General features: G+C 39.5%; 2 protein-coding genes across 5 annotated transcripts; one reads left to right on the top strand and one right to left on the bottom strand.

Moving 5' to 3' along the window:
* The first annotated feature begins 1,619 nt into the window (after positions 1-1,619).
* Positions 1,620-5,735, top strand: LOC115755077 (transcription initiation factor TFIID subunit 15). Of its 2 annotated transcripts, none has more exons than XM_030694356.2 (8): positions 1,620-1,706; positions 2,061-2,230; positions 2,396-2,724; positions 2,840-3,034; positions 3,836-3,919; positions 4,606-4,687; positions 4,767-4,893; positions 5,257-5,735. In XM_030694356.2, the coding sequence occupies exons 2-8, from the start codon at positions 2,108-2,110 to the stop codon at positions 5,466-5,468; spliced, it is 1,152 nt and encodes a 383-aa protein (XP_030550216.1). In that variant the 5' UTR covers positions 1,620-1,706; positions 2,061-2,107; the 3' UTR covers positions 5,469-5,735. The 2 variants fall into 2 exon arrangements, with proteins under 2 accessions (XP_030550216.1, XP_030550224.1); XM_030694364.2 differs by lacking the exon at positions 1,620-1,706 and adding an exon at positions 1,715-1,794.
* A 590-nt stretch (positions 5,736-6,325) lies between these two features.
* On the bottom strand, positions 6,326-18,783 carry LOC115755065 (pre-mRNA-processing protein 40C). Of its 3 annotated transcripts, XM_048278476.1 has the most exons (17): positions 18,576-18,783; positions 18,283-18,486; positions 18,020-18,244; positions 17,787-17,933; positions 16,692-17,331; positions 16,421-16,575; positions 15,608-15,645; positions 14,992-15,070; positions 14,163-14,627; positions 13,178-13,261; positions 12,576-12,716; positions 12,379-12,485; positions 10,861-10,984; positions 10,128-10,271; positions 8,619-8,765; positions 7,566-7,688; positions 6,326-7,060 (listed from the first exon to the last, which is right to left on the bottom strand). In XM_048278476.1, exons 3-17 carry the CDS (start codon positions 18,164-18,166, stop codon positions 6,743-6,745), a joined length of 2,859 nt encoding a protein of 952 aa, XP_048134433.1. In that variant the 5' UTR covers positions 18,167-18,244; positions 18,283-18,486; positions 18,576-18,783; the 3' UTR covers positions 6,326-6,742. The 3 variants fall into 3 exon arrangements, with proteins under 3 accessions (XP_048134433.1, XP_048134431.1, XP_048134432.1); XM_048278474.1 differs by having other exon boundaries at positions 18,020-18,486; XM_048278475.1 differs by having other exon boundaries at positions 16,692-17,325; positions 18,020-18,486.
* Positions 18,784-19,012: the final 229 nt, after the last annotated feature.

Genomic DNA, 19,012 nt, shown 5'->3' with positions numbered 1-19,012 from the left:
AATTGAAAAATATGGGGTATTTTTTTACCTTATTTTTCGTAATTCATTTAATGAAAATGTGGACAAACCTAATAGGGAATAATTACACAATCTATTTAATGCGGTCCATGAACTTTAGCCCAACGTGCAATGTCGCCCCTGAACTTTTAATTTCTTCAACATGGTCTCTGGATTTTTTGTACATATTTAATTTAGCCTCTCGATTGTATGAAAATATTTAGTATTATTCTTTCATTAATTTCAGTTCATGTACAATATTGAACATTTTCATTCAATCCAGAAATTAAATTGAATAAGCACAAAAAGTCCAATAACTATATTGAAGAAATTAAAAGTTCATGAACGACATTGCACTTTAGGTTAAAGTTCAAAGATCACATTGAATAAATTTAAAATTCGAGAATTATATTGCCCATTGCGCTAAAATTCATAAATCATTTGTGTCGTTGCTCGTCCAACAGAGTAGATTTTCAGTAAACTACGTTCATGTTCGTGATAATCTGGACTCATGATGAAATGACTCGGTTCTCGTATAAATTTCCAATTGCATTGTAATTCAGAAGATGATCGGAATTAAGTCCGATCGATTTGGTATTTCACGAGCACAAGAATCCCGGTGAGAATGGGGTACTTGGACTTATCGACCAACGTCTAATGCATCATTCCCCGATCCATTCGAACTTAGTAACCTCCTTGAAATCGAGTAAGGACACCATAATACATACATCGCCTCATTCTCAATTTTATGATCGCAAGCTATGCTCAACCTTAGGAGCAATCATGATTTCATGGTAGAATCGGGAACTAAAAAATCGAATCGGTTTCATAATATAGATGGTAGGTTTTAGGTTCTAAAAGTTAGGGAACATGTTCCGACGGGTAGGTTTCAAGTTCTATGAGATGGAACTTGGAACCTAGATAAGTCTTTGTATTTTTCTTGTTCTATGTCTTTGCGCGATACTGTAACATTCCATGGTGTCCGATGATGGGTGTGTAATCTAGAATCATTAGTCCGAACTTTTATTTTCGAGATATTCGTGACTCGGACTTTTACTTTGCTCTTGTTTCATATTCTTCATGTATCTAAATATAGATTATGGTCACTGGATTGTAGGAGCAAATGGTTGTCATTAGGAGTGATAATTTATTATGATCGTTCAATTAAGAATACAAGTGGAATTAGGTTGACCATGAAACCCGCGACAGAGTAGATTCTAAGTTTAGGATTCACAAAAATGGAAAAACTGATTCCGACGAGTAGGCCGGAAGGAATCTAGAATCGCTTACTCTACTCAACCTCGTCCTTATTCCTCTTTTTATTTTTATTTTTTACTTTCATTTTTCCTGATAGAGAGCAGTAAAAAATGTGCGGTATCTCGATAATAACGTAATACGATTGATTTACGACATTACTGCAAATCTCGATGCCATCAATTGATACACTAATGTACCTTAGGATTTCCAAAAGACAGATACTTTAGAAGGGAGTGAGAGATTTACAAAGTCTCCAAAAAGGACAAGAAAAGGCAGGCAAATCAAAACAATGTGGGAGTAAAAGTTGCAAATTGTTGTGTACTTAGCCAAAATGGTGAAAAGAGCTGTGAGTGCTAGAAGAACATAAGCAGAGAGAGAGAGAGAGAGAGAGAGAGAGAGAGAGAGAGATTCTGGAGCTCGATTATCGAATCGCACTGTCCAGACCTCATTCTGTACGTATCTCTCCGACTCCTTTTTTTTTTTTTGCCCCTTCTTCTGATTTGTGGGGTTTCGGCAGTCCGGAAGTCGCTGCGAGTCGAGGTTAGGGTTTGCGGCTGTTCTAAACTACTCTCGCCATCGGCGAGGATTTCTAATTTGAATTTGTAGTATTGACTCCGTTTTCATGCTTATTGTCGTCGTCTGAAACCAGCCGAGATCAATTCTAGGTCGGCTTGTTCTGTTTCTTGAATGCGGTTCCGAATTGTGTAACTAGAACGAGAGAATTTCAGCTTCTTCTGGGTAAATGCCAGGGGAGGAATTTATCCGATCTGTTCGGTGAGCGTGGTTGTTCTCTTGTTAATTTTTAGGTCTTGGGTCTTGCGCCGTTCAATCTGCTTGGGAGAATTGAAGCACAATGACGGGTACCTATCTAGGGAAAGGTGCTCCTTTAAACGGGACTGTCTATGTGTGTAATTTGCCGGAGGGAACCGATGAGAACATGCTGGCTGAACACTTTGGAACTATCGGGTTGCTTAAGGTATGGAGGCTTATGAATACAAATGCCATGTGTCTCTCATTCGGTGGCTAGAATTTACTGTCAATTTTAGGTTTTGTTGCCCATAGCATAATCAACAGACCAGATAACTTGTTTTTATCTCTGTTGCTCATTTTCTCGTGCGCCTTTGTGCCCCATGCTTCGTAGAAAGACAAGCGTACAGGTCGTCCAAAGATTTGGTTCTACAGAGACAAGGAGACAAATGAACCCAAGGGAGATGCTACTGTTACATACGAGGATCCTCACGCCGCATCAGCTGCTGTTGAATGGTTCAACAACAAGGAGTTCCATGGAAGTATTATCGGAGTTCATATAGCAGATACTAAAAGCAAAGATAGTAATGATGCTGGTAATTTTGGTGACGCGGAGGACATCACCAAGGATGCAAATGGCGATATGGGAACAGGTAGAGGTCGGGGAGATGTTGCAGGGAAGGCATGGAAACAAGAGGGAGATTGGTTGTGCCCGAATACAAGGTCTGTGATGTGACATTGGTGAGCAACCCTTGCTTTTTGAACCGTTTTGCTCTTTCTTTTACTGGTATGATCAGGTTGGAATGGAAAAGCTCCTAATATTTTATTCTGCTAGCAGCTGTTCCAATGTAAATTTTGCATTCCGTGGTGTCTGCAACCGATGTGGAAGTGCTCGGCCTGCTGGTGCCTCAGGTGGTGCTTCACGGGGTGCAGGTCGTGGAAAAGGGCGTGGTGCGAACGATTCTGCAGGCACTGGTCGTCCAGTTGGTGCTCCTACTGGACTTTTTGGTCCAAATGATTGGCCCTGTCCAATGTAAGATCATACATCATATCCGTAAGTTTCCACATAATTTCAGTTCTTATGTTTGGTGAGCTTTTTTAAATCTGCCATAGGACACAAGCTTTGTCTCGCATCTTAGTCCCCTTCCTCGAACTCTTTTCTCATACTAACCAGAAAAGTTTCGCTGGGTGACAGACTAGGTGGAAAGAGAGAATGAATCTGGTGGTTAGTAGTACTTTTGGGTTGATGGGAAGGAAGCTGGAAAAGTTGTTGGGTTGCCCGGCCATGTTAATATAGCTTGGTCCCTTGGAGCTATTTAAAGTTTACTATTAGTCACCTGCACATCTGAAAAATGGGTGTGATTCTGTAAGGTCTGCTAGATCAATAGGCATTGGCTGAATTTCTAATTGCAGTCAATCATGCATAACATTGGAGCATAACATGGCTTTTACTGGTACTGGATGTGTGTAATTCTCGTCAGTTGTGTATATGACAGTTGAAATTTGTCTTATCCAAATAATGCCATGCTAAAGCAAACATGGATGATATTTCTCTTTATTTTGCCTGCAAATAATTGTAATAGTATGTGGCAAAGCTGACGGCCAGCCTCTTCATCGGTTCATATGTTGTGTTATGCCTTTGCCAAATTGTGCTCTTAGAGTCGTTCAGGAATACGCGGAACAACTTAAATTGGTGCATACTGAGTTTTATTTTCAGATTTAATGAACCGATGGTGTAGCTGCCGCATTTTATTTCACTTCTGGTATATTAAGATAACTGGTTGGATACTGTATGCAGGTGTTTTATATTTCTCCCTTCTTTTTCTTTTTCCAGGTGTGGCAATATAAACTGGGCAAAGCGTACAAAATGCAACATTTGCAACACCAATAAACCTGGTACTAGCGAGGGTGGTGTAAGGTACCTGAGAATTGATCTTTTGGATTTGCGAAACTATCTATAATTTTACTGATGGATTAGGTATTTTGAAGCCAAAGTATTCATATAAGGGCTATGATTTTTCCTGAGTGATCCTTTGTGCATTCTCGAGAGCTCCTTGTGCAATGATACATGGTTTAAGTAAATCTTTGAGAGCTTTTACTAAGGAGTTGTTTTGTCCTGCCATTTGGCTGAATATGTACTTGTGTGCTGAAGTGCTTACTATGTACACATTGCATGAATCGGGACTAACAAGCATGACGATGAACTCTAGTAGAATATGAGATAGCACAACAGAGAGGATATTTTGAATTTTCTGTCTCAATTATATGTTTTGCAAAAAAAAAAAAAAAATCGAAGCTCGTCTTTCTAACAAATATTCTCGGAAAATTAATTTTCCAGATGATTTTGATAGGAGAAAAAGGCCTATGAATGGCATTGTATAGAGAAAATGTACTTTTATATTAGGTTTATGAACTCCACTGGTAGAGAAACCATTCTTTTAATGATAGCTTTTGTTGTCGACTCTCCATTCCCTCTCTCCCTCCTATCTCTGGGTGATGCAAGTGCGTTGAAGAGCTTGTAGAATTTGATACTTTGAAAGTCATTCTTGTGTTCGTCGTAATATTGCTTTTACATTTCTGTTGTTTTTTGGTATTTTTATATAGGGGTGGACGTGGGGGAGGTTACAAGGAACTTGATGAAGAGGAACTCGAGGAAACAAAGCGAAGGCGGAAGGAGGCCGAAGAGGTGATACTCATTTCAAGTCTCTTTAGGAGAAATTGCATAGAGCAGTGCTGAAAAAGGTCTCTGTTTAAAATAATGTCAGGATGACGGCGAGATGTATGACGAGTTTGGCAATCTCAAGAAGAAGTTTCGTGCTAAAACACAACAAGCAGAAGCTGCACAAGGGATTCCTGGTGCTGGGCGTGCAGGTTGGAAGGTCGAAGAGCTAGGTATTATGATCCTTAACTTGAAAGGTCTTTAACTTTAGGAATACCTAATGTGCATCTGTTCTGCTGTTTTCTGTAATAGAATTCCTTATATGCATGTTACAGGTAGATCAAGACTCCCTGTAACCAAATGAGCTACCCTTCTTTTAATTGTTCACTGGTCATTTTCATCTTTTCGTGTGACTGATTTATATGTTCCCCAACACGGATCCAGTCTTTTGTAATCGCCACATAGCTCCCTGAAATGTTGAGATGCTAAGTTAACTGATGATGATCAAATCATTAAATATCGAGTCCCTTGTTTATTTGTAATTTGGGCATATTCTCTCTCTTCTTTGAAGTTAAATTTGAGATGTTATGTCGCAGTTGTGGCTGATAGAGATGGAAGAGAGAGGAGCAGAGATAGAGGAAGGGAGTGGGATGACCGGGACAGTGGCAAGAAAAGAGAACGTGATCATAGAGACAGACCGCGTAGCCGTAGTAGAGAGAGGGATCGTGCAAGAGACAGAGACTACAATCCCTACGATAAAGAGAGAGAATATGGGCGGGACAGGGATCGAAGCAGATACCGCCACTGAGTGCAGAGATGAAGTTTCTGGGCAATTTTTGCTAGAGAATTAATTGTCTTGACTGGGGTCTTATTTCAAACTTAGAACCTGAACTAGCTGGATCGTCTTTTTTTCTTTTGTTTTCCTTTCCTCTTTATTTAATTTCTAAAGGGTCTTGTTATAGGAAGATTCGACTCTCACTTCTTCACCATGGAGTAATTCAGTTCGCATTGTCCGGAGATCTCATGAAACTTGGGTGGCTTGGTTTTGAACTGTCTCATACGATTACTCCAGTTTACCAAACGAAAACTCCAGTTTACCAAACGGACTTTCGTTCAAAATCGTGATTAACATGCCTTCTATTGGTTCAATTCTTTGTAATATCCTTAATTATAGCATCTTTGCGTTCCTCTGTCAATCCCTTAATCTCCATTCATCTAACAATGCACAACTTTGTCATGTTGATGAGCGCTTTGACGTCTGAATCATGCATCCAATCACCTGACCCATACAATAAACTAGCGCTTCATGGTTTGGCAGCTATGGAGGGAAGAGTAAACGTAAGGAAATTGCAATTTCTCCCATTTGTTTGGTTGCACTGAATATTCATAGAATAGAAATGATAGTGAAGGAAAATAAATTACTATGATCTGCAATTTCTATTATGCATAAATGCTGAAATTTTTATCTGAATGTTTATTAAGTCTCAAAAGTTTAGTTTTTACACGCATACCATTAACGGTAGATAAAAGGTAAGGATCTATCTCGTCGCCTCACTCGAGTCACGCATGCATTTGGCAACAAGGAACCAATCGGGCAAAATTCTCTTCTCTTCCTGCACAATTGCTTATTCATACACACAGAACTACAATGCCTACAATGTCCGCAACAGCACGTTTCTATAATTCGATGATATGTGATAATGCTAAAGAAAGAACAATATAAAGCAGGTTCTTGACCCGCTGAGCTTTTTCCTAACCCATATAGCCTATTCATAAAAACTAGGGGTCAAAACACCTAAAAGCAGGGTGTTGACTAATCCCAAGAGTAGTTAAAGAGTATTAGCTAAACTAAGGGGAGGGGGAACTCCAATGTGTACAAAAATTAGGAGGTCCGCTTTACAATATAAACGGAAAATTTCGTTAAAGCACAGTTGATCTCTCACCACAGAGAAACTATTTCCGATCATTAGCTTTCCTCGATCCAGGTGGTAACCTGCCAGAATTAGCAGCACTTCGACCTGTTGCATCCACCTTTTTCTCCTCCTCGCCTGACTTCTCTGCTTTCGCTGCAGAAAAGAGAAGCTATCTCTGATTATGACCTCTCCTCGATCCAGTTGGTAACCTGCCAGAATTAGCAGCACTTCGACCTTTTGCGTCCATGTTTTTCTCTTCTCTGTCATCGTCGCCGGACTTCTGCTTTCGCTGCATCTCCTCCACATACCTCCGCCACAATGCTTCTCTCTCTTTTCTTGGCATCTTATTGTACCTTGGGTCAGGCTTTAGAAGCCGCTTGGCTGTTGACCACGAGTTAAGCATTGTTTTCCCATCTTCCATTTCCCGCGAAGCTGCCTCCAAAGTAATTACTTCCAAGAGGAGAGCTCTGAACTCACTGGAACATCGCTGTGAAAAAATCAAAGTTGCCGAAAGAAATGAAAATCAGCTCATGCATCTCAAGTATCTAAGGACTTCCTGGTCAAATGACTGCAGTATGACCAAGAAACATTTTTCGTGGCCAGACCTACCAATAGCAGCTGGATGCCAACCAACACCAAATTCTAAATGGTGACTAATCCTATCAACGCAGGTCCCAAGGGAGTTCAGCAACTTGATTTTAGTGAGTAAACAAGCTAGAATATCAAGAAGGAGATTTTCCCCCTATCAATAGTTAAAAATCTCCATAACTAACCATCTTTCCAGTTTTGTTTCGCGTGGATGATATTTCTGCCCCTTGGGTCATTATTTTTGTCGTCTCTTGATAAGTACTGAATATACTTCCAGCAGACTCCAACAATGCATATGAGATTTGTGAACGATCATTGACAGACACTAGCCAACGAAGGATATAGGATGGAGGGTCAAACTTAATTGCTCCTAAAAATTATACACAAGAGAATTGAAAAATTACCTCGTGAAGAAGCTTGATGTGCTCCCTGAATAGTTTCTCTGTATCAGCTGGATCCAAATCAGGATTACTAGCACGTCCTTGAGGATCTTTTTCAAGTTTAAGTTTTGACTCCGTCCAGGAAGCCTATTTACATGATCAAAACATGACAGAAGTCAATAACAAATCACAAGATTATGTAGTTTTCCTAGACGTAGCTACGTCTTAATCCTAATGGGAAGAGTGAGATGCGTGATACCCCATGTTAATAACAATCAAACAGGAAGAAAGAGGCACAAATCCCAGATGCAAGTAATCCGCATATCTGCCTACCTGGTAGCTTGAGTAGGACCAGCATGGAAACCTGTTGTCGACTCTCTCTCTCTCCCCCTCCCCCACCTCCATAACTATACATGTAGTTATTTTAGGTAAGCCGCCACCATGCAAGTATGCAAGATTGCCATTTATACATATAGAAAGGCAAAGAAATTCGGTCGAAGAGTTGAAGTTCGCTGCATTAAGTAAACTTACATCCACAGACTACGCAAATAAGTCTAGGATTGAAGCAATTCCTCAAAGAAAAAAAAATGCTATTTCACTCATAACTTGGTATTTGTAAAGTCTGCCATCATGAGTAATCATTAATCATATTATTAAATGATAAGTGATACACCATGCATACAAATAGGGCAGATCAAATAACTAAGACTTTCTCAGCAAGATGTATCAAGTCCTAGGCTAATACAACAAAAATTACGTGGACATCCACTATTAACAAAGCTTTCTTCCATTCATGGTTAGAGTTCCAACCCACCAAGCACACATGAAGGTCTAACAACATTTCTCCTTGATAACTAGGAATGGCTGAAGCTCCAAAGCGTTCACAACCACATGATCAGGCCCTACATCTGACGAACTCCAGTATACCCGTGAAAACATGAAAACGTGTCATCAATTTCTCTTAAGAAAAAGAAAGGCCTTATCCCATTCAAGTTGACTTTTCTCAACGCTTATGATGTGTAGATTGTCAAGACATCCAGTCAACACTATAGAAAGGAACTGCTAGTAATTACGAACCTGAGGGTCCTTGATTGTTTCAACAAGCAATGCTTGAAAAGAAGAAATTGCCTCTTTCCTGCGTATTTTCAACCGTACCCTCTCCATTTCTTGTTCTTCTCTTTCCTTCCGTTTTCGCAATTCTCTTTCCCTTTCCTTCAGCTTCTCCTGCAAAGAAGTATACACGGAAAAGCTTAAACCTTGATGTACAAATATTTGAGGCACCAATGTCTCGAGCAAATGTGAGAATACAAGCATGCACAGAATTTAGGGGAGAGAGAGAGAGAGAGAGAGAGAGAGAGCGCTGTTAAAAGATTACTAGCATCTAAATTTTCTCCCTACAAGAACTCTGAAATTGCAATATCCCCTTATGCAATTGAATTAGAGGGGCACCAAAGCACCAAGAAGTTGCCACCCTGTGTATAAAACAAGCTAAAGACAATAGGCTCAAATACATGACACTTATTTTATTATGTTAACAAGCATTTCTAAGGAGAAGGAGAAGCAACTACAATGATTATCAATCATTTGCAGATCAGCCACAAAGGGGAGGGATAGCATAATGGCTTTTTTTTTGGGTTCCCTCTTTAGTTACAATGTGCTGAAATAGGATTTCATCAAATTTTCAACTTTACAAATATGACCTTCTCTGAGCATTTATGATATCAACTGCCATTCCTATTTTGGCAAAGTAATTTTCCAGGATTTTAGCTGCAGTTAGGAACTCATAACTACCGATGATATAAGTGCAACCAGTAGTCCATAACGCTAAATGTTAGGGAAAATTCCAAATAAGGACATGAAGTGCCATCATTTTCTCAAATAAAGGCATGAAGTGGTCATTGTTTCAAATAGGGACCTGAAGTGCCCTCATTGTCTCTGTCTCAAATAAGGGCTGGTCATGGCTGTTTTAAATAAGGGCCTAATCTCGCTGGCTGATGATCAAGGGTATTTTCGTCAAAATACAATTTTAACCTAATTTTTAGTTAAATTAAAAGCAAAAGTAAAAAGAAACACAGGTAGAAGCCCGCCCGTGCTTCTTCTTTTTTTACACTTATAGCTTTTTTTTAAAAATTTTGAAAGATGGGAAAGGAAAAAAATTAAAAGTGAAAATAAAAATAAAAATAAAAATAAAAATAAAAATGATGAAAATGCTCCCAACCAACCAGTGAGTCAGGTTCTGAGGTTGATATGGCCAGTTCAGGCTTTTATCTGAAACATTGTCCACTTTAGGCACTCATTTGAGACAATGAGGGCATTTGAGAACCTTATTTGAAATAAGGTCAACTTCAAGCCCTTATTTGAGAAAATAAGAATACTTTGGGCCCTTATTTGAAATTTTCCCTAAATGTTATCTACACCTCGGAAATCAATCAGAAAGTCCCCTGAATTCTTGAAAAAGAAAAGTGAACATATATAGCAATGCAGGATTTTGAGTATGTATATCATGAAAAAAAAAAAAAAAAAAATGCATTCAGAGAGAAAGAGAGAGAGAGAGAGGTCCTGCTAAAATAACATTAAAATATATACCTGCTCTTCCCTCTTGGCTTTTGCCTCCTTTTCTTCTCTGTCTTCCACAGCCTTCAATTCAGCTATATACTCATTGAACAAGGCCTCCCTGTCTTCATGCTTCACTGACTTGTATCTTGGGTCATCCCTGATACCATCCTTTACCTTCAACAAGAAAGAGTACATAGAAATTTTAAGCTTAAGCAAGAATAGAATTATTACAAATAGTTAAAGAAGCTGCAAGATTATTAATAATGCTGTCACATCATTACACCACCTACTGCATGGTTCTTGCCATTTGACAAACCATGAAGAGAAACTCATTGATTACACAGCTATATTGTCCAGTTCTAACTCAGCTAAGAAGAAACAAAGAAGTAAAAGAAAAAATTAAAAGAAAAATTAAAATTAAAATATCTGCAAATAGCCCAGTGAATAATTTCCTTTCCAATTTTTTTTTCAGAATAGTGGAGAAATGAATATAACACAAGGTGCAAAAGCATATTCAGAAATCTGACAGAGCCGATGTGGACTATCATTAGTAATAAGGCACATCATTCATGCAGGATGGGCATCTTTATATGTTTGTTCCAGTCCTATATAAAACATGAAAAAAAAAAAAAAAACATGCATGTAGCCACTGATAACTCCACAGAATGATGATTATAACTCATTTATCTCAAGTCTGCAAGTCCGAGTTAGTTCGGGGAAGAATCTTCAACTGGAAAGATGTAAAGTTAAGTGTTGCCTCTACCCTGGACCAACGGGAATTGACAGTTATATCTCCTTTATCTCGAAGCAAGGATTTAAAGCTAGAAGTGGCAGCAGCGCGCATTGCTTGCGCCTTTTCTTCAGCAGCCTTCCTTAAAGGGAGGACCCTACAAGTCAAGCAAAACTTTTTGCAATCAGATATCATACATATGAGACAACAATTTAGGAACATTTATATAGCAAACCAGAAAGCTTGGAGGGCTAAAGAACACACCAAAGGAATCTGAGAATCTGGTCACTAGCCTACTACTTGCCGACTCATTTGGCTTTCAATGGTTATCATAAAAGTGACTTGCTCTCTAAAAAAAAGTACAACATGAATTTGCATAAGAATAATTGTCAAAGCAAAGTATATGTTAATCCAATATCTAACAGACAGACTCAATATTAAAAACTACAACATCGTAATCTCTCAAACATCCAAACAGACAAAACTGGCAACTTTCGAACGAATGCATCAGTAGCCACCATCAACTCAGTTCCTTTATGAGAATGATAAAGCATTCTTTGACAACAACTAAGGCTACAATTGCAAAGAAGACAAAAAAAAAAAAAAATTCGTAATAAACCTGATGAGAGAATGATCTAACTGTATAATTTGTATCTTTCCTCTTATGAGTATCCATAGCCCAGAAGTGTCTGTAATGACCTCAACCGGGTGCATTTGAGTATGGACTGATACAAACGAGCTACTTTCTCACGACACAAGGATACAAGCAACTAATCTTAGGAATACAAGTTTTCCTCCCAGCCAACTTACCGAGAAGACATCCAAAAAATGAAAACAGCAAACGGCGAACAAAATATCAAATTAATAAAACAATTCAGAGAAGGAAAATACCCAAACAAAAACTACAGTTCACTAAAAGCAAAGTTTTTTCTACTCCCAGGCTCGTTCTATTCTCCATTCATTGGGCTTTGGCAACAAATTGACTGCTAAAATTGATTAACATGGGACCTCTAATGTAGTTTTTTTTTTTTTTTTTGTGGTCCAAACCTCTAATGTAGTTACTTGTTCTAGAAAGAGGTACCTTCCAGAGTGAAACATCTAGAACAAGAAACTATAGCTTGGACAAATTATCAGAAACCATGTTAAATTTTTCTAAATGAGCATAAATGATTAAAAATGATAACTGCTTCTGGTTGGCCCTATATTCTCTACATGTTCAGTGCGCAAAAGATGAAATATTACACTGAATTGTGCCATGTGACAGACAGAACTGGCACCTCCCACGAAATACAGTTAGTTACTGAACTATAAAGGGTTTGGAGTTCTTCAAGCAAGATCACAAATAATCTTGCAGACCAGAAAACACATCACTGCAAGGCCAAGTTAATTTTACAGTATCATCAACAAGACAAGGCCAACTTTTCTACTGAATTGATGACCATGACATAAGTGGATGGATCATAACAAGATAAATGGAGATCGAGTGACCAGCATCACGATTATTGACGCGTTGATGAGAACCTCAAGCAATTTTCTCTGTGCAAGTGGTACCTTTCATTCAACAAATTCTCTCGATCTTTCCTTTCCAAGGCCTCAAACCGTGGATCGTTGCCCCATTTCTTCCTAAAAGTATAATAATCAGTTGTGTGATCAATATCCTGCATGACAAAAGGTATTTGTTAAGCAGTTCCCACACCCCACAGAACCTAAATTATGAATAACCCACTGTTTGAAGGTATGTATGGAACCTCTGATGCCTCCTCCAGCAGCTGTTTAAATCCCTCTATAGCAGCCTTCTGTGCTGCACGCTTTTCCTTGCGCTCCTCCTCAGCACGTGTCTTTACATAGTGTTCGAATAATGATCTTCTAGCAGAGTAACTTGGTATGGCCTGCAACATGAATTCCATCAACAATTAAAGTGAGAAATGAATGAGTGACTACAATGATGAGCCTTTTCGAAAAGATGAAGAGGTGGATATGCCAATAAACATTGAGCATGCCATATTGCCAGTTGATGTGACAGATTCCTTAATCACAAAAATAACACGATGGCTAGTAATCAGCTAGTTGATGTGTCAGATTCTTTAAGCATAAACATAACACGATCACTAATAATCATGTGAAATGACAAAAGCCCAAGTAGGATACTTACTTTTCTAGACAAGTATAATTGATGTGATTCGGTTGTAAACACACCTTGATTTACTTGGAAATTAATCATAATCACAACAACAAAGCTTAAAACGTTGATAAAATACGATCTTTGGAAGTTCCTTCTCCCAATTTTAGAACTATGATGGCCCGACCCTTCGATTTTACTTGGAAATTAATCATAATCACGACAACAAACCTTAAAACGTTGATCAAATAAGATCTTTGGAAGTTCCTTCTCCCACTTTGAGAATGGAGCTACACCTCGTTCCTTAAGCATCTCCTGCAAATTAGCAAGCCCAAATTAATATCTCTTATAGGCATGTTTAGATTACTTCGTAAAGAACGAAATCATGCACTTCGTGCAAGAAAGCAAGCAGTGAAACTGCGAGAATTTTAAGTGGCTTCTGCCTTTAATTGCAATCAACATTGTGGCAACCACTAAAAGCTCAAGCCAAGCAAAAGCCTGAAGCCAGTTGCCTTCCCATCATCTATGTGTTAGAATAAAATTCCAAATCACCATTAGAATATGAAATGCAGTATTAAAGACTCTTTGTTTCACTGAGAAACGTACTGGTGACAAAATTTGCCTAAGATCTGATAGATGTCAGCTGTACATGATCTTGTTTGGAATAGCACCACCTTGCTATCTTCCCATAAATAGGTGTTATACTTGACGTACAAGATCACAGTACATGGTCTTGAAGAACATGTACATTAAAGTTGGTCTATCCTCCTTCCAGATCAAACCAAACGATGTTCATCTAAATTAAAAAACGAATGCAAAAAAGAAGTCCAAATTAGGCAGCCCTTAATCTTCTGCAATACAAAGATTTGGAATTCCTACCGCTCAAGATGCTACCATTTGTCATTATTAATGACAACTTAATTATACAGACAACAAGCAGTAGTTAGAATTCTTGATGGAATCGGGCTGGAACATCCTCTTCTTCTTGAAAACCCTGATTCAGAGCTAAATAATTTCCCGCCACTACCATATAGTATACATCTCTACTTGGTGATAAATAAAGCATCCGTGCTTTTTAACTTTTCAATTTTGATCTCTCTGAGAATTCGTGAAATGGGCTTTCTAGAGACACGAATAGTCCTTGTCGTCAATAAGAAAACCAAAAGTATTGCAAAAGTTCAACTCATTAATCCTAAAGGACTAGCAGCAAATATACCTTAAATTGCCGAATACGCTCCTCCTTCGTTGGCCCACTGTCTGTGTCCTCCGAATCAGAAGAAGAATCAGACATATTACCATCTCCATTATCTTTTACTTTGTCTTTGCTGCCATCACTTTGGAGGACCTTGCTTGTTCCATCTGCTGATTTTGATCCATTGAGTTCTGATATTGCTGCTCCAGATGCAGCTGGAACAGGCAAAGAATTACCAGGAGTTCCATATTCTTGTAACTTTTTCTTAATCAAATCCAGTGCTGATGACGACGAGCCCAGTACACTAGAGATCCTAAGAGTTGTGGCGTCACGGCCACCTGTGCTAATAGCAGGGGCGCTCAAACTAACAGGAGCAGATCCTTTTTCATTTGGACTAGCACTTGCCATTGATAGATTTTCTTTTGATGAGTTATCATCCTGCTTCTTTCTTAATTCGCTAACCTCGACTGGGATTTGCCAGCTGCTCAACTGATAAAGCAAACATAAAACTGATTAAAAACTTTGAAAAAAAAAAAAAAAAATCAACAGCCCATGCTAACGAGGACATCAACATAAGCGACTATAAACTTCTAGAATCATGACAAGCCATTTCAATACACATCCAGAGATGAGTAACCATATCTCTCAAAATGCAGAATATCTTTGCTACAATTATGTATACCAGCAAACAATCTAATTCAAGAAACCCTTTAGGAAAAAAACCACATCCTTTTATACCAAACACATGCGGTATAAAGATCAAGCCTATTTGGACATATCATTGACAGGATAAACTTTCAGCGAATACCAAAATGCATTACGTAGAAATGGAAGAGAACTTAAATATAATTACCTTGGTTTTGTGATTGTAATAATATTTCCTTCCATCATTCATGGTAACTATCTCCCAATCTGTGGCAGCCAATTTTTCCCTAAATGCAATCAAAACATAATAGCAAAGTCATCGAAAGAGCCAAAGCAGAGAGATTTGCTCTCCCAACTCAACTGAACTATATTCCCACTCTTTTATTAGTGTGTCCGCTGTCCACAACTATAGCCCTACTCAACGGAATAATAGGCAATGATGGCTGGATAACGATAGGAAAGATATCTAGATAATGCCACAATCTCTGGCAACATTAATTACCTTCTGTTAATCATTGACAGTACACAACTATTGCCCCAACTAGTTTGAAATGACAGGAAAATATTCAACATACAATACCTCCATGAGGCATTTGGTAGTAAATCTTCGTTAAGGAGAAATACCATCTGAAGAGCAGATTCTACTTAATTGCCATTACCAGACAATATCAAATGACAGCAAGATATAAGTTACAATTTAAGAAACTGTTAATACATTGCAAAAAAGGCTAAACTAACGATTTTTTTTGTAAAAGAAAATTCATGGTTTCTATAGGAAAGAGGATATCAGTGAAACAAAATCCTCTCTAGCAAATAGGACTTACGTTGTTATCGGAGCAGCTTTTGAGGCGACATTATCAAGCTGCATTGACAATACAAGGAAGAAAGTTAAAATAACAACAAGTGAAAAGGTTTAAAAGGAAGCAAGGGTGAAATCAGAACCAGATCATGGGTTGAAACCCAAATTAGATGAAAGATCCGGTAAAGTAGCTTAAACCCAGTAAAAACAAGATCAGACCAAACCAAATAGTAAGATAATGAGTAAAGCAAGTGAAATGGGACATGCAAATGGACGAAAGATCCTGCATATGGACACTAGTATCAATGTCAACGTGAAAGGTGTTGTCTCAAGAAAAGTAGAAAGAAAAGGGATCAATATACCCTATCAACATATCCTGTATCAGTTCAAGTAGAATCATACGATCTATTATTTAATGTACACATGTCAGCACAAAATAATACCTCCACCATCTCTGATTTGTTATCATGACCTTCGTGGTGAGAAAGATATGACAAGTCTGATACAATGAATGTGCTTCAATGTGCAATGCAATTTATAGTTTAGATACTATCCAAGTCAGTAGGCTTGATGTTCCAATGATTTTTCCCAAAAATAAAATTTTGCTATGAGAGAGAAGACTTAACCAGACAACAAAGTGTGATTTGAAACATAAAGTTCGGTAGTTTCATGTTCGAGCTTCCAAATTTACTTAATGTGGTAGTGGTTCACATAAAGGCAGACAAACGTGCTTATAAAGGAGATTTTGTGTACCTCAAAAATATGTAAATGCATGATCTTTGAAGTGCTATAATATATTAAACTTACAGAGAAATAAAAATATGCAAATGGTGACTACCTCCCCCTTAAAGCAAGCAGGTTTTTCATAAGTAGACTCTCCAGTCAAAGCATTATAGTAGTAAACCACTCCAGAGTCCGCTTTGTGGGCAGTCCAAGCGTCCAATTGTTCATTTGCTGCAGCTTCATTCCTCCCATTAACATGTTCACTACTATCTGCAGAAAGTAAATGTGTAATGTCTTTGCAGTTGTTCTTCTTATTGCAAAAACCATCTCGAGCATTATGCTTTTGTCAACAATCTTCGCAACAAGAAGTAGATTCTAGGACTCACCGTCTGCAAGAGTCTGTACTTCTGTTTGAGCAGCTGAATTGCCAGCCACCTGCTGGCCAGGCACCAAGGATGACGGCATCCCCCCTGCAGATCCTGAAGGAGTAACACCAGGAGGTTGAGGGTCTGGTGATGGCATAGATGAAATAGGCATGCCATGTGCTGGGAAAGGAAAGGGGCCAGGCAACACAGCAGGATATGGCACAAACGGGGGCCGAGCCATGCCACTCATCTGTGGAGGTTGTAACCAGAGTGCCTGAGGATTTGCAGCCATAGGAGGCATAGATGGATAGGCAGAATACACTTGCGGCTGAACTCCTGGATTGGCGGCAACAGGGCCACTGACGATATTGGGTCTCAGGGAAGAGGGGGAAGGATCAGATGTGAGGGATGGAATCACAGGATTGGAGGATACCGGTGCAGGAGGGGTTAATCCTGGTGGGCCAGGTAAACCAGGTGTTCCTGGTAATCCAGTAGAAAGAGAAAATGGCCCCAGAGATGGCGTCCATGCACTTGCTGGACCGATGTTAGACACCACATCCTTTAGAGGTAGCTGACCAGGCAATCGATCTAGCTGGGAAGTAGTAGAAGCGGAGGATGAGACACCAGCATCTGGTGCAACATTTCCTGAAGTATTCTGCATATAGTTTTAAGGTTATATGCTCAAACCAGATCCACACTAATTTATCCGAATTGGAAAATCAAGCATAGACCAGCGAGGGATGATAAAAAATCGAGAGCTATGATTCAAAATTTTCTTGATTCATCCCCCCATTGAAGACTCGAGAACACACAACTTGGCATATTCTAAAGTCCAATCTAATCTTTGTCCCAAAGAGATATCACCTTATCTCGAGATCATGTAAAGTTTCTGGGCTTCTAACCCTCCTTCAAAAAGTAAATCCTCTGGTGTATCATCATAAACACAGGGCTTCCTCCGCATTTGCAGTGTATATAGGCTGCGTGCTCTATGCTTTCTATCTTTTCCCTCAGAGTCAAATTAATAATTTAACTTGATAACAGCCAGCCGCGTCTTTCTAAACATTCTAATAAGCAAGGAAAACTTGTTGATAATGGAGATAAAACAAGGACACTTACTGTGCTAGTTTGCTGCACATGTTTGCCATGAATGCTGGCAGCATTCTGTGAAACATTGAATGAAAAGGAGGGGCCGGTAGGAGGTGATATCCCAGGAACTGGAGGTTGGACGATGGAGGAAGAGTTTGGCGGATTCATGTTCATAACCTGCACCGAATAAACAACAATAAATGCGCACAGAAAACACAGCGGAGAAGAAACAAAAAAACTCTATAAAGAGAGGTCGTTCATGCCTTATTAGGAGCAGCAGGTCCCGCGCTTGCGTTAGAAAGCACTGTATAGGAGAACGAAGGTGCCGGAACCACAAAGCCCGGGGCATTGGCAAATTTTGCTTGGGTGGGTTCGGGCTTCGAACTATTCGTGCAAGCACTCGCATCCATCGACGCAGGAGGCGTGGCTGCTGGCGAAGGAGCGCTCCCGGACACTGGGGCAGGAGGCGTGGCAGGTTTCACTTCCTGCTGTAACCACGCTGGGGTGGCCATTGACCGAACCAAACAACACAATCTCGGAGCTGCTAATGGAGAAGACCGATTCGCGTGTACTTTTGAGCTTCAATGAGGAATTTCTACTATTCCCTAAAAGCACAATTAAGTAATCAGAGAAATGCCTTGTCGAGTATCCACCATCTCAGGTCCTTCTCTTGGGGATTCAGCATCAATCGATCACGATTCCAGAGAAACGAAAAGCAAAACCCGAAAGCCTGCGTCAACTTCAAGCATGAGGCCAGGAACAGGGAAAAGTCGAGGGAAGCTAGAGAGAGAGAAAGCGACAGCCGAAGCTTTGAGATACCTGGTTTTCGTCAATGGCGACGTCAATCGGATCAAAGAAGCCGCTGTTCGCCTCTTGTCTGCCCGACGTAATGCCTCGAGCAACAGAACCCTAACGCTCAAGACCGACAACGATAAACCCAGAACCAGAGAGACGATGAAACGATGGCGCAGCCCGTTTCGTTGTTTCGGTCGGAGGGATGGCTATTGCTTCCGCAGTTATGACCCGACCCGGCCGAAACGGGTCATGCACACACGTTTGTCTTTCTCTGCATTAAATCAACCGGGCCTTTTATCTGCGCGGCCTAAGCCACTCTTAAGCTGCGTTTGGTTGGATTTTGAAAATGGGTTACGAATAAATGCAAATCTCCTTGGTCCAAGTAGTTTTAGAAAAATGCAAATAACGTTCGATAGAAAATCCTTCGAAAAAAACTTTGGCATTTGGCAAAAAAAAATTAC

This window comes from Rhodamnia argentea, chromosome 5 (genome assembly GCF_020921035.1).
Source record: "Rhodamnia argentea isolate NSW1041297 chromosome 5, ASM2092103v1, whole genome shotgun sequence".
NCBI classification, from domain to species: Eukaryota; Viridiplantae; Streptophyta; class Magnoliopsida; order Myrtales; family Myrtaceae; genus Rhodamnia; species Rhodamnia argentea.
This window is presented reverse-complemented; position numbering and strand designations above follow the sequence as displayed.